General features: G+C 46.3%; 5 protein-coding genes across 5 annotated transcripts; 3 read left to right on the plus strand and 2 right to left on the minus strand.

The window, feature by feature from the left end:
- Nucleotides 1–1,091: 1,091 nt before the first annotated feature.
- On the minus strand, nt 1,092–2,920 carry TRIVIDRAFT_64851 (uncharacterized protein; the record flags this gene model as incomplete). Its single annotated transcript, XM_014093954.1, has 2 exons — nt 1,092–1,579; nt 1,642–2,920. 2 exons carry the CDS (start codon nt 2,918–2,920, stop codon nt 1,092–1,094), a joined length of 1,767 nt encoding a protein of 588 aa, XP_013949429.1.
- Nucleotides 2,921–4,030: 1,110 nt separating this feature from the next.
- Nucleotides 4,031–5,064, plus strand: TRIVIDRAFT_5609 (uncharacterized protein; the record flags this gene model as incomplete). The annotated part of the gene is made up of 5 exons (XM_014093933.1): nt 4,031–4,284; nt 4,367–4,389; nt 4,452–4,816; nt 4,880–4,920; nt 4,971–5,064. Coding segments are annotated over 5 exons (777 nt in total), but the record flags the coding sequence as incomplete, so codon positions are not given.
- Nucleotides 5,065–6,226: 1,162 nt separating this feature from the next.
- On the minus strand, nt 6,227–7,578 carry TRIVIDRAFT_38900 (uncharacterized protein; the record flags this gene model as incomplete). The annotated part of the gene is made up of 2 exons (XM_014093955.1): nt 6,227–7,361; nt 7,421–7,578. 2 exons carry the CDS (start codon nt 7,576–7,578, stop codon nt 6,227–6,229), a joined length of 1,293 nt encoding a protein of 430 aa, XP_013949430.1.
- A 2,386-nt stretch (nt 7,579–9,964) lies between these two features.
- TRIVIDRAFT_228270 (uncharacterized protein) lies at nt 9,965–11,052 on the plus strand (the record flags this gene model as incomplete). Its single annotated transcript, XM_014093956.1, has 3 exons — nt 9,965–10,000; nt 10,067–10,532; nt 10,592–11,052. 3 exons carry the CDS (start codon nt 9,965–9,967, stop codon nt 11,050–11,052), a joined length of 963 nt encoding a protein of 320 aa, XP_013949431.1.
- A 1,220-nt stretch (nt 11,053–12,272) lies between these two features.
- On the plus strand, nt 12,273–13,357 carry TRIVIDRAFT_38638 (uncharacterized protein; the record flags this gene model as incomplete). Its single annotated transcript, XM_014093957.1, has 2 exons — nt 12,273–12,342; nt 12,396–13,357. The coding sequence occupies 2 exons, from the start codon at nt 12,273–12,275 to the stop codon at nt 13,355–13,357; spliced, it is 1,032 nt and encodes a 343-aa protein (XP_013949432.1).
- Nucleotides 13,358–13,379: the final 22 nt, after the last annotated feature.

The following is a 13,379-nucleotide window of genomic DNA, read 5'->3' on the forward strand; positions in this document are numbered from 1 at the left end:
TATACTAGAAATGTATACTGGAGATGACTTTCGCCCCAAGCAGCCCACTTCGTAACTACTCCGAAAATCTGGGGAAGCACGGGGCCCCAAGTTCTGGCCTGTTCGAGTTCAAAGCTCAGCAAATATTGCCCAATGTGGAGATATGATTTCGAGTATAGCTCGGTAGGAGTGGCTTGCGTTCAGCCCCGGAGCCTAGGCTACTTTCTGGGGCGACGAGCCTCCCGAATGCCATGAGCTTGGTCATGCGTAAAAGAGCCACCAGGCGGCCATATTGGTTGAGAAGCGGCACATCCGCCCTCAGGATCCAATAGTTTAAGTCATTCAGCGCTGTTTGCTTCCACTAGTGCAACAAAACAACTGCACGTTCACGCCACAATGCAAGGGGGTCTTAAGCTATGCATCGTTCCGCTGGCAACATTGAGCTGCCATACATAACGCCATAAAATTTAAATGAATCATATATTGCGTGATGTCTATTGCGAAAGTCGAGCCCGCAGTGGCAATCATGTTCATGACCTGGTTGACCTAGATATCTCCACCTCGCTCTTCTCGGAGCTGAGGCCGAGATGCTTGCCAGACGCTGAATACGGGGCATCGCCATGTTAGCCACACTAAATTCTAGTTAGATAGAGAGCACCGAAGGATGTCTCGGACTCCAGGCCGAAATAATGGACCTCTTCTGGCAATGGCCCGGCCCGTTGCCAGCTATGGCCCCTTTTTCATGCAAATTTGGAAACTTATTAGCTCTTTTAATAGGACTAGACTCACACAAGAAAGCGATGCAGCCAGCCGCATATCATACAGAAGAGATACGATAACAAGATATCATTGACCTGTGTGACAGGAGGTTCGCCGATAATTCCGCGGCAGACACGGTCCCGAAGCGCCCAAATTTCAGCTGCGACACGTCGCACAACATTTACCTAATTTGCTGTGCTAAATAGAGGTGCCCTCATTCTATAACGTGTGAATAAAGAATACTCTAGTTTTATTAGTCGCAAGGTCATCAATGAGCATGTATTTGGCTTGAAGCTAGATCTAACATGATTTAGTGATATTGCGCTATACTACGTGCATGTACATAGACTACATTATACAGAGTTGGTAGACTCAATTCCAGCAAGCCCAAGGAAGAAGCATCGCAAGCCCCAAGCACCGGGGTCAGGGAATTCTTGGAATCCAGTCCCTCCGACGTAAACCGTGCGTCCCAGACTGGCCTTCATACCCTTTGTTTTCTCCGCGCCGAGGCTCGCGGCTTTTGCTGCCTCTTTTACATCTCCAGTCTTGCCCAGCACTTCAATAAAAGGATACAAAGCGTCGACCAGCGTTCGATCGCCAGGCCTTGCGCTTGTATACTTTGACATGGCTGCAGAGCTCTGTTCCAGTGCCTTAGCCCAGACTTGTGATGTGGCTTCACCAGGAGGAATAGCGGCGAGTGAGCGAACCAAAGCATTTAAGAAAATGGTATACAGAGCGCCGGATGTGCCATCCATTGTCTTCTCAACAAGAAGCACAATATCTGCTACATCGACAACTGCATCGCCAGAGAATTTTCTTTGTGCCAGAAACGTAAGAATAGCTAGATGAGTATGGATGTCAGATCAACATGGGTACGAATGGAGCTTTTTCAAGTTCACTAACCTTCAGCACCGCGCTTCAAGCCAAACCCACAGTCTCCGTCGCCCACAACCTCGTCGTACTTGGTAATTTCCGGCTCCGATGCGACTACCCGCTCCAGGCCCCTCACCAGTGCCGCTTTCGCAGTTGCAGGGTTTAGCTTCAGTCCAGTTGGTTGAACTTTTCTTATAGGCGCCTCCTTATACTCTCGGGTTGATTGGACTTTTGCCTCCCATGTCTGTGTAGAGATGGGGGCGGACCAACCTGTAGCCTCCGAAGGAGCATCTAGCAATTGGATCATCGTAGACCCATTGATGCCTGTATCGGCAACCTTGAGGAGCGAGATACTGAATCCCAGACCGTTCAGACTGGTCATGTAGGTGCCACTCAAGATTCGTACGGGACGGATGTCGTATTGCCCCTTGAGCTGAGTCACGACCTCGGTGGTGATGCCTCCCATCTCGAGAACGCTAACACCACCAAGGTTGTTAACCAGGAGCACCACTTCATCTGACGACTTGATGCTAAGGAATGCTCTGTCCTTGTCACTTTGATCCAACAATTGTGCTAGCATTGCTGTCACGAGTTCAGGTAAATCGGCTGTGCGTTTGCCAGACCCAGGCTCGTTGTGGATACCCATGCCCAGCTCAACTTCACCAAGTTTAAGTCCGTCGTCCGCATGAGCAGCAACATGACCAGGGACATGCACATGTTCCAAGCTGGCACCAACGCTGACCAGATTATCCGCAGCCAGTCTGCCGATTCTGTGAACCTCTGCCAGGTCAGCACCTTGTGCTGCGAGAGCTCCGGCGATTTTCTGAACAAGCACAGTTCCAGCAATTCCCCGACGTCCTACTTTGCCGGCTTTCTGACGACCAACGCCGACGTCATCAGCAACCACCAGCATTTCAACGTTGAGACCGGCAGACTTGGCTTGCTCGACAGCCACGCCAAAGTTGAGAACATCGCCCGTATAGTTCATGACGATTACAAGAACGCCTCGAGTTGAGTCCACAAGACCCATGACTGCTTTGCGAACCTGCTCTGTATTGGGAGATGCAAAGATGGTGCCAGCGACGGCCGCACTCAATAAGCCATCTCCCACGAATGCAGCGAAGGAGGGCTCGTGGCCAGAACCACCGCCACTTAGAAGGGAGACTTGACTGCTTCCATTGAGATTTGGCCGGCGGTAGATGGTCTTGTTGTCGGCATCGAGAGCGACTGCGGGGTTGGCAAGGGTGATGCCAAAGAGTGCGTCATTGACCAACTTGGTTGGGTCGTTGATGAAGTGCTTAGACGACATGCTGGTAGTGGTACTTGAAGATTTGTTCTTGTTTCAACGTATTACAAAGAAGGGTATATGAAGGCAATATGCATAATCTGTTCGATGGCTTTTTAAATACAAAGGGCAGGACGGTATATATATGTTTATCTTTATTGACCAACGCGCTCGTCTAGCGAATCTAACTTAGATGGATCCTCCATTCACCGAAGATGAAGACGATATTCGGGGGGACATACGATACTGACTCTTCTTCAAATGATCCAAGCTCCATTGCCTCGGGAGGCTCGCTATGCGTTCGCCGATGTACATAATACTATCGTCAAATTATTACTTGCAGCCATTCTGGCTATTTGCCCTTCGTCGCCAAACTGTATCGGGGGTCGCCCCGGTCAGCCCGAGGGTGGAGTGAGCGTTTTCTGCATGAACCGGGAGGAGAGAAGCTATAACCTGCGGAGTCCCGCTCCAGAAAAGTCCATGGGAACTTGTTTCGCAACCATGAGAGCTACAGTGCTCTCGGCTGACTTTAACAGCAGCCCCGATGGCACCACTAAGCAGTCACAAGTATTCCAACATTCACAACACCAACATATCGACACACGTAACCCTAATGTTAGAAATTCAACGACGTCTTTGGATGAAACCGACCCCAATTGCAGCATCCACGTGGCGGACCGCTAGACTTGGAGAAACAACGTGGGGTGGCGCTCAAGACATGGAGACATACAGATTGTGGGGTATGGGGATTGATCAAGCTTACCTCAACTAAAATGGCACCATGGCTAGTACTGCGGCTATTTGTCTGGTTCAGAACAAGCTTCGATAGTGATTTGTGTGTCAGGCCGTGCCCCGTAGTGCTTAGCCAGTCCCTGTCCCCTGTGGCCTCAAGCGGAAGCTGGAGCAAATTTAGACCGGTCAAGTGAAGTCAAGCTGGTCCTTCTCATGGCCTTCTGGAAGGCGGGCAATTGCGCCATAAACTCCCCCGCCCTCCCGACTGAGTGCTGACCTTGTCCAACTTTTGCATTCTTTCTACTATGAATGTACTATTCATGGTCTTGCTATCTTCCGATACACGCATCTCTGTGAGAGCTTTGACATAGCTCTCTTACAGATAACAAGATGGTATATCACGGATTTCTCGTCCCAGACAACTATGTCTCCGAGACTCCCGATGACACCGACATGAACATATCCAGCATTTTCTGGGGATTCTCCTTAGGGGCTGCCCTCTTTGCGGCAGTGCAGGCAGGGCGGCAATCTTACCATAGCTGGAAAAGGAAGCATGGGATAACCACTTATGTGGCCTTGATTTGGGGCGAGTGGACAGCAAGCATCATTATTGGGGCTCTTACGTGGTGCTTCCAGCGTGAATATGTTGGTCCCAGGTATGTACAAGTTACAACATTCCAATTTACCACCATCAAACCCCTTCGACAAGGAGTAGGAGTTCTAATGATGATTCGATAGTTTTCAGCTATTCTTTCTCATTTGTGCGGACCTCACCCACGCTATCCTCTGTCTGTCAGATACTAACCATTCTCCCCATCCACAGCTTGCTGTTGGTCTCTTCAGATCCAATTGCTAATGCAAATCATCATAAATCGTATTGCATACTTAATGGCAGTGCCTGGGGCTGCAAGAAGCCTTAAATGGGGTGTCTTTCTCGTGTTACTCCTTGTCAACATCAGCGTGATGGTTATTTGGACCCCAGCACATCTCCAGCTTTCGCCGCGGTGGGTTCATATCAATGAAATATGGGATAGAGCCGAAAAGGTAATCTTTTTGATCATCGACTTGTCTCTGAACATTCGTTTCATGTATCTGGTCCGGTCTCGCTTGATCAAGAGCGGCTTGTCCAAGTACGTGCCACTCTATCGGCTCAACTTGGTCTTGGTGTGCTTTTCCATGTGTCTTGATGTAAGTATTTGATCTGTCTTGAATATGACACAGGTTCAGCAACTCATGCGCAGCACTAAACAGGTATCTTTGATTGGTCTAATGTCGTTACCGAGCGGCCTTAGGTATGTCAGTACTCTCAAATGTGCAATTCTCCTTAACTAATAGTCTTTAGCTACTTGCAGTTTCATCCAGTAGCATACCTCTTGAAGCTCTCCATTGAAATGAACATGGCAGAGCTCACTGCAAAAATTGCAAAATCCCAGAATTTAGGTGCAATCCAGAGGCTAAGCTTCGTGACACCCGCAGAACAAAAACTCAAGGTTGATGAAGAAAGCTCAGTCCATGTTGAGATTAGCAACGATGGAGATATCGAGCGAGCAGTCGCGCCACCTGGGCGTATCCAGGTTACAGTCAAGACTGCAGTGACAAGGCAGAGTGTTGACGAGCTAGAGGACATCGAAAGCAGGAGTAGCTCACAACAAGAGTTAAAGAAACCGAATATGAGTTTTTGAGTTTTGTTTTAAGCGGCTACAGTTATATAGAAATTACAATTGTTTCTCCACCATCCCCGACGCCAAACCGCTATCCTCATAAGATCGAAGCTTGTTTTGGGCATGCCATGTGATCGAGCGGCAGTTCCATCTTTGACCACTCACTACGAAATACTCCTCTATACTTTCATACTCTATCAGTTTTAGTCTTGCGCCCCCATGACTCAGTTGCTCCCTAAACCTAACGGAGAAAATACCATTCTCGAAAACACGTAACTCGCACAGGATGGCGACATAGTCTGACGAAGACCGAGGCGGGGCAAAAGGAGTAGCGCTTACAGTACAGGGTTTGAATCCTGGTCGTGAAAGTGGATTGATTCAGTCAAATCCCTGTTAGCTCAATCACTCTCGGCATATGTGTCCGATCAGCCCGAGCAGGCAGTTTAGTTTCGGGGTTCAGCAATATGCTAACAAACGTTTCTATTTTCGATCAACTAGTTACCTGGGAGGCGAAGATAAACTCGGAATAACCTCGCGGGGGAGAGAATTGGTGGGTCATCGCTAGTCTACGTGGCTCATAAGGCTCCAAGTTAGCGCTACAGTAGAGCGACAGAATGGCAGGAGATTTCGATTTTGCGGTTTGGGTATCGAAGCAATATTGGAATGGACCGAACTAGCTTGCATATCTCAAGAACCGTAATTCAGAGCTTAGTGCAAGTTGTACCTCATTGCGGATCTCCACGGCTAACCATGAATTCGAATTATAAGTGGCCAGGCTCTTTGCGGACTCGATAGGATCCGGCAATCTGAGCGCCCTCATGAGATTAACTGCTGTCACTTCAACCAGCGCAGCAAGGTGCACAATGTGGTCTGGCTAACAGCTTTGAAGAGAACCCAGTAGAAGTGAATCTTGTAAGTCCCTCGAGGTCGCCAATCATTAAGAACTACAGATCTTAATAATCTTGCGCTGGACTAATAGCACCAGAGTGAACATTACTGTCCCCCCTGAAACACAGCTCGCACCAAAGATATACCCGTTGCTGAAACTATTTGACTCAAGATTGATCAGGACTCCGGCTATCGGAGTTCCAATCAATAAGCCAGTGCCGACAAAAAGGAAAGCGATCCCGAGCCATGTGCCGAACAAGGAGAGATCTGGAATCAATTTTCCAACCGAGGTGGGTGCGAGAGACAATATTGCTCCAGAGCTAAAGCCGTATAAAATGCAAAAGATTACGATACCAGCAAGGTTGTGAATCGCAATCAATACATAAGATAGAAGAGCGCATATAAGCGTGCAAACAGTCATAATTTCTAATGAGCCAAACTTATCTGCCAACAAGCCTGGGATAATACGCCCAAAGACTGAGGAAGCATTAAGTACAGCAAGGAGATAGAATGACAGATCCTCTGCGACGCCGATCTTCCGCTGTGCATATAGGATGATATAAAAGATTGGAATGTAGAGACCGGCAACGTTGAGGAAGAACCCAATGGCGAGGAGGACAAAGGGGACGGACCGAAATGCACGAGCATCGACAAAGCGCCGAGCTGCCTTTGGTGGAGGTAGGCGAGTCCTCATTACCAAGTTGCTGATGACAAGGCCAAAGAGAGCAATAAAGCCAACCACCCTTGTCGCCCAAGGAAAGCCAACCTGTGGAGCAAGCCTGCGAAGGACGATCGGATAGATGACGCTTCCAATGCTACCACCGGCGGCTGTAATACCGGTAGCGAGAGCTCGTTTTGTGCTGAAGTAGGTAGCGACGATTGCTATGCTAGGCGCAAATAAGCATCCAGCTCCCAGTCCAATGCAAAGACCTTGGGCTAAGAATATCTGCCAGTATGTAGTTGCAAGGCTCAGCGTCATTAACCCAACGACAATCAAGAGCGAGCCCACCACCATAAGGTAGTGAAAGTATCCATAGTCAAAGAGTGGCCCGCCGACGATGCCAACGCAAACCAGGAGGAAGCCCTGGAAAGTTCCAATCCACGATATCTCAGATGGTGAACGGTTGGAAAGAAGGTCGCTTTCGTAGTATGCTTGGTAAACACCAAAGGAGTTCACAATACCCCTATTGGGATGTTAATATTGATGCTGTCCTAAGTGCATCAATGCTCGGGGCAGCCTCACCATGTATTGAACCAGAGAAAGTGAGCTCCAACCACCTGTAGCCAGGCTTTTAGTCCACCATTTGGGATCGGTGGTGGCCCTGGTGGTGTATCTTCTTGCAATTTAACAACCGAATCGTCGGAGTTGAATTCGTTCGCATGCTGGCTCTCTGCTGCCATTTTGAAGTCGAAGTATAAGTCCTCTTTGCAAAGTACGAAAAAGACGATTATAGGATGAGATAGTAATTTCCCAAAAATTTGTCAAGTAAGCAGTTGAGTATTTTGAACATTTTATTTACAATTCTATTGCCTTGAGAGTTCTCTTCCTTGTGTATTTGTAAGTGTAGATGAAGGTTGATGAAGCTTCTGTAAATATCAGTAATCATTTATTTTGGAGTTCCACTACAGATGCATCGAATAGGTGACTAAATACGGCCGCACACTACGGGGTCTGGCTGTGGCACAGTCGGCGGATGGCTAATGACAAAGACTGAAGCCGGTGATGAGGACTCCGGTGGTAAAACAACGACCGTACCGAGATTGCTGATTCCAAATCGGCGTGAGGATCTGGGGCAATAACACGCCAAATTCACTGCACACGGGAGGACTAGATCGTTGGCAACAGGCCAATGAAAGAGACAGCATGCAAACGCGGGATGCTAAAAGAACCGTATTCGGTTTTGTGGGTCGTTCAGTGCAGAGATGCCTTTGAAGTAGATCTATTCATTAGATCACAGGACGATACAAATAGAGGATCAGTTATATCAGGATTACCATCAACATGGTCAGGACGATCAGGTAGAAGATTGCTATTGAATATTTTGCTTCTGATCAACGATATGCCGCTGGCTTACAATTGAGCATAATATACCACTGTCTACAGTTGGGATAGTATAGAGATGGTGTGGTGCCGGTATGTTAGCACTAGGTTATTTGATGGAGTTATTGTCCAGAGGATGTCAGTGGATGGATGTCATGATCACCAATCAAATAATACATCGTCAGGAGGCTGCCCCTGATCAATAACATGCTGCGGTTGTAGTTGGTTCGGAGGCATGAACCAGGGGCGGTGAGTCTACCATTGGAACGTGGGCTTGCGGTTTCGAACATGGTTCAGTAAGCCTCGGCTCCTTTACACAAATGGCCAAAGATATTTGAAAGTAATCATTTATTCTTAACCAACACAATGTCCACTTTGCTTGCTATTGACCTCTCACTGAGACTAGAAAAGATTCCACTAGTATGCTGACACGACACTTCGCCCTACTGTCCAAGTGTAGCTTTATGTATCTAGTTTACCTAGTGGATATAATTAATAAAAACAATGTCCACTTTTTGGCAGGCTCGCTGTGTTCGAGCCTTTTGTTGTTAGAATTCAGCTTAGTGCCTGTGTTGCAATTATCATGAACAGCCTCTCCGCTGCCTAGACCACTGGCCAGGGAGGTGATCACTAATCCAGGAATCCTTCTCCTAGAATCTAATGCGTCAATGGATAGGGGCACGCTGCATCATTGCTCAATCGTCCTCAACGCTCCCAAGTATGCAAAATTTAGAACGGGAACACTAGAATGTATTTGTAATGGTGGTGGCGAGGTGCATCGGTTCTGGCCTTGAGTTTTTCGCATAATGCTGGCAAGTGGTCTGAACCTTTGGAAATAGGATATGCTAAGTACTTGATGAAGTATTGGCAGATGCAATAAGCAGAGGATCCATTGATTTCCCTATCTTATATCAAGTGATAGATCATTACAAGATAAAGTTTATGAAACATGCATTGAACCTTGACGCTAATGTATTGGTCTTCAGTTTGTGTTAGAATCGAGTGGCGCTGAATGTTCAGTGGCTGACCTTGGCCTAATGATGAAATTCCTAGAAGAGTTCACAAACCCTCAATATCCCTAAAACTAGAAGTTTTTACTCTTACTCGGAAGAAAATTGCGGCCTCAGAGTCAGTTATTAAATGAGGCCTAGTAAACAATGAACATTCGTCAGTCGTGAGATGCATAATTAGTAACGGTAAAGCAGGCCTGAAAACCGGTGCCTCAAGGACCAAAATTGCCGACTTGTGCAAAACAGCCACTTTGAGGCGCAGAAAATTAGATGTTGAAGTCACTTAGATATTTGAATTGTTCTCTAGGCAGGTTTATTGCGATTTTTCCCGCCTTGATCAAGAATGGCAGTAGAAAGACTTGCTAATTAGTAACCTACTCTTACTACCGAGGTACCTTGGTGACATGAAGGTGGCGGCGAAGTTGTGGTGCATCACTTAAACCGAATTATGTCTGATTATTAAACGTAGGTTGCTGTCCTCTTCAAAGAAGAAAATAAATCTATTTCCTCCATATGATATAGACTTCACCCATTTGTCATCAGAGACGGTGGCTTCACGGCTTCCAAGGCGTCCAAACGAGATATATCAGCGATCGTTGTCAATCTTCCGATTTAAGAATTGGGATCCTTTAATTATAAGACAAAAAGAAGCCTAGTATTGAAAATAAGGCCTACAACTCTCGTATCATACCTCCAGTTTCATCAACAACAGATTGGCAGCCACAATCGCATTACAATGTCTACTTCAATTAAGACTGTGGCTTGGGTTGGAGTCAGATATGCCTTGCTTTATGATTTACGGGTCATTCGAGTGGTTGCTAATTGGTATTTTGATTAGACCGGAAATAATGGCAAAGCACTGCTTGATCTTGTCGCTGCCTCAGAAAAGTTTGACATCACTCTTCTTGTTCGCAGGCCGACAGCCAACTTTAGAGAGGAAGTCCCCAAGTCCGTGAAAGTTAAGCAGGTGGACTTTCAATCCCACGCCTCTCTTGTGGCTGCCTTTCAAGGTATTGACGCTGTTGTCAGTGTTTTGAAGTTTGCACCACAGTCCAATATAGACGTGGTAGAGATCGGAATGATCAATGCTGCGATTGAGGCCGGAGTGAAGTTTTTCATTCCATCGGAATGGGCTCCTGATACCGCAGGAGCCAATGCATCAGATGGACCGTGGATAGGGAAGGCACTCAGACCAAATGCGGTTCTCGCTCCAAAGAGAGCAGTTCATAATTATCTCATGGCACGAGCTAGTCAGAATCAGATCGCTTTCGCTGCAGTGTATACTGGGGTTATTATTCCAGCCAGTAAGTGACTCGGACCAATATTTATCCAACATGATATCCAGACTTATCTTGTACTATAGGTTTTGGCGTAGGCTTGATATCATTTGATTTTCGGAAGAGGATCGCGGTATTATCAGATGATGGTCTGCCTGTATTTTCCGCTACAACATTGGCAACCACGGGAGCCGCTATTGCCTCTATACTCTCAATGCCTTTTTCCACCGGTGTCAAGAATCGATTTCTTCATATTTCAGACTTTACAACTTCCCTAGAGGAAATCTTAACCATCGTAGAGATGGTTGATAAACAACCTTGGACTCGCCAAAGCGTTCCCGCGAACGAGATTACTATTTCCAGCATGGCTAGCGTTGACGCTGGGAAGTTTGGAAGAATGGAGTTCTGGGGAGCACTGATCAGTCCTTTCTTTGGGGGAGTTGCTCCATGGGAACAAAGTGACAATGAGTTCCTTGGATTGACGACAAAGCAAAGTCTGAAGGAGGAAGTGATAAATACGATCAGGGAATTCGTCAAGAATGATTAAATACTCCATATTAGTGTAAATGAGAAACGAGGTTTCCCAGTATTGGAGTAGCTAGAATCAATATCTTCATTTATATTGAAAATCACAATCAGTGTAAAAGTGTTCTTCTTCTTATCTTGGGAAGATTGTCATACATATCGGACACGACTTCACTGGGGATCTCATCTTCAAGCACAACCGTATGCCGTACCCTTCGCTGTGGTCGAGCTCTGATCAATTGATGGTTAGATTGTTTTCTACCAAGCCTTGGAGAATATGTTATCGTCCTGTATAATTCCCAGTCCTGGTGAAATCAGGTTACTTCCTTGACCAGGTTATCATATCGTAGGACAGAATCCAGTTGGTTAGCGTGAGGGATCTCCCCTAGACAGACAAATGTGTTTGCAGGCTGCAATTTAATTCTCTAGGCCCAATATGCAGACGGGACTGTTTTTTAGTGATTCGGTTCATCAATCGGTGAATGATCTCTTTAGTTAGTAGCAGTTAATACTTGGTCAAATTAAAGACCTTCGCGTCTTTCACGCAAATTTTAGTGAAAACGGATGAAAATTCATGCTGAGAGGGTTTTTAGTCATCCTTAATTTATTTGTATTGTATTTAGCTGCTTCATTATTCGCGTTGCTAGTGGCTTCCCCATAACCCCCTCATGACATTATCATTATGCAATGCTGCAACCTCACTTTCAAGTCTCTCTCACCAGCGTTTATGCACTAATAGACTTCTCTTACCACTACTTACCCTTAGTGGTTTGCAGAAACCTTTGCGGGGTACGAGAGTCATGACGGCTTTTGTGATTACTGATCATCACTACTTACTTTTAAAGGTTCGCAATACTAATAGATGCAATTACGCCTCTGGAACGGCCTCTTGCCTCGGCTTATTAGTTTGATGGTTAGCATGGCTTAAGCCTCCATGCTTCTGGATTTTCAGCTCTCTTGCATATCGTTGTGCGGACGTTCCCCGAGGGAAAAAAAACTGACAAATTCACAGGGTTAAAAAATATTTGGTTATTCAACAGACACCAGGTGGCGATAAACGTAGCTACCTGTTGTCAAATGGTTTCTCACATACACACACACACACACACATGTATATATATTCCCTATCAACTCAACATCATCCAAGACGTTCTACGACTTCATTAGCAATCTTTACCGATTTGATTCTCCAAGGCTCAATTAGTTTTACTCCCAGAAGAAAGGAACTCAAAGTTATAAGCCATGTCAGACACCAAGGGAACCGTTTTGGTCATCGGCGGTACAGGCGCTCAGGGAGTGCCTGTCGTTAAATGTCTGTCAATTATTCTCTTCTATTCATGTTACCGTAATTGACCATTTCACTAGCCCTGTCATCGGATTCTAAGTATGCTGTGCGCGTTATCACGAGAAACCCTTCCTCAAAGGATGCCGTTGAACTGGCATCCATTCCTGGAGTAACCATATTTGAAGGAAATGCTTATGATGAACCCACACTTCGTGAGGCGTTCAAAGGTGTCCAGTATGTCTTTGCCAATACTAATGGCTTTGCTATTGGAGAAATGGCAGAGATCTATTGGGGCATTCGGATATATGAGCTTGCTCGAGAATTTGGAGTCAAGCATCTCATTTATGCAGCTCTCGAATATTCTTCAAAACTTGGGAATTTCGACTCTAAATATCGCTGCGGTCATGTTGACGGCAAGGGCAAAGTCGCAGACTATATATCTGCACAGCCAACAACTCCCATGGCTTGGACGGTCCTGACTTCTTGTATGTACATGGAAGGACTCTCAGAATTCTTGCAGCCATTCCCTGATCGCGAGGATCCAACCACGCTTGTGTTCGCAGCTCCTCTGGGAGAAGGCCAATGCCCCCTCATCCATCTTGAGGACTATGGCCATTATGCTAGATGGATTCTCGACACACCATCCAAGAGCAACGGTATACAATTGCATGTTGCAACAGAAGACATCTCTTGGAAAGACCTTGCAGCTACCTTTACGACGGTCACTGGTCGAAAAGCTGTCTTCAAAGACCTCACATTGGACGAATATTTCAAACTCCCCATTTTTCCGAACCCGGAAATGATAGTGGGCCATTCCACTAATAAAGAAAATTCCACTCTGTTAACTTTCCGTGAGAACTTCTCCGGTTTTTGGAACATGTGGAAGGATAATTTGACAAAGAGGGATTATAAGTTGCTGGATGAGATTCTGCCAAACAGAGTGAAGAGTGTGAAGGAATGGATGGAGAAAACGGGATATACAGGAAAACCATCTTCCGTTTTGAAAGACTATCGGGACGGGGTTGGCAGTAGAAACGCTTAATATGGCAATAGTTTTATTCTTA

Source organism: Trichoderma virens, assembly GCF_000170995.1.
Source record: "Trichoderma virens Gv29-8 chromosome Unknown TRIVIscaffold_92, whole genome shotgun sequence".
NCBI lineage: Eukaryota > Fungi > Ascomycota > Sordariomycetes > Hypocreales > Hypocreaceae > Trichoderma > Trichoderma virens.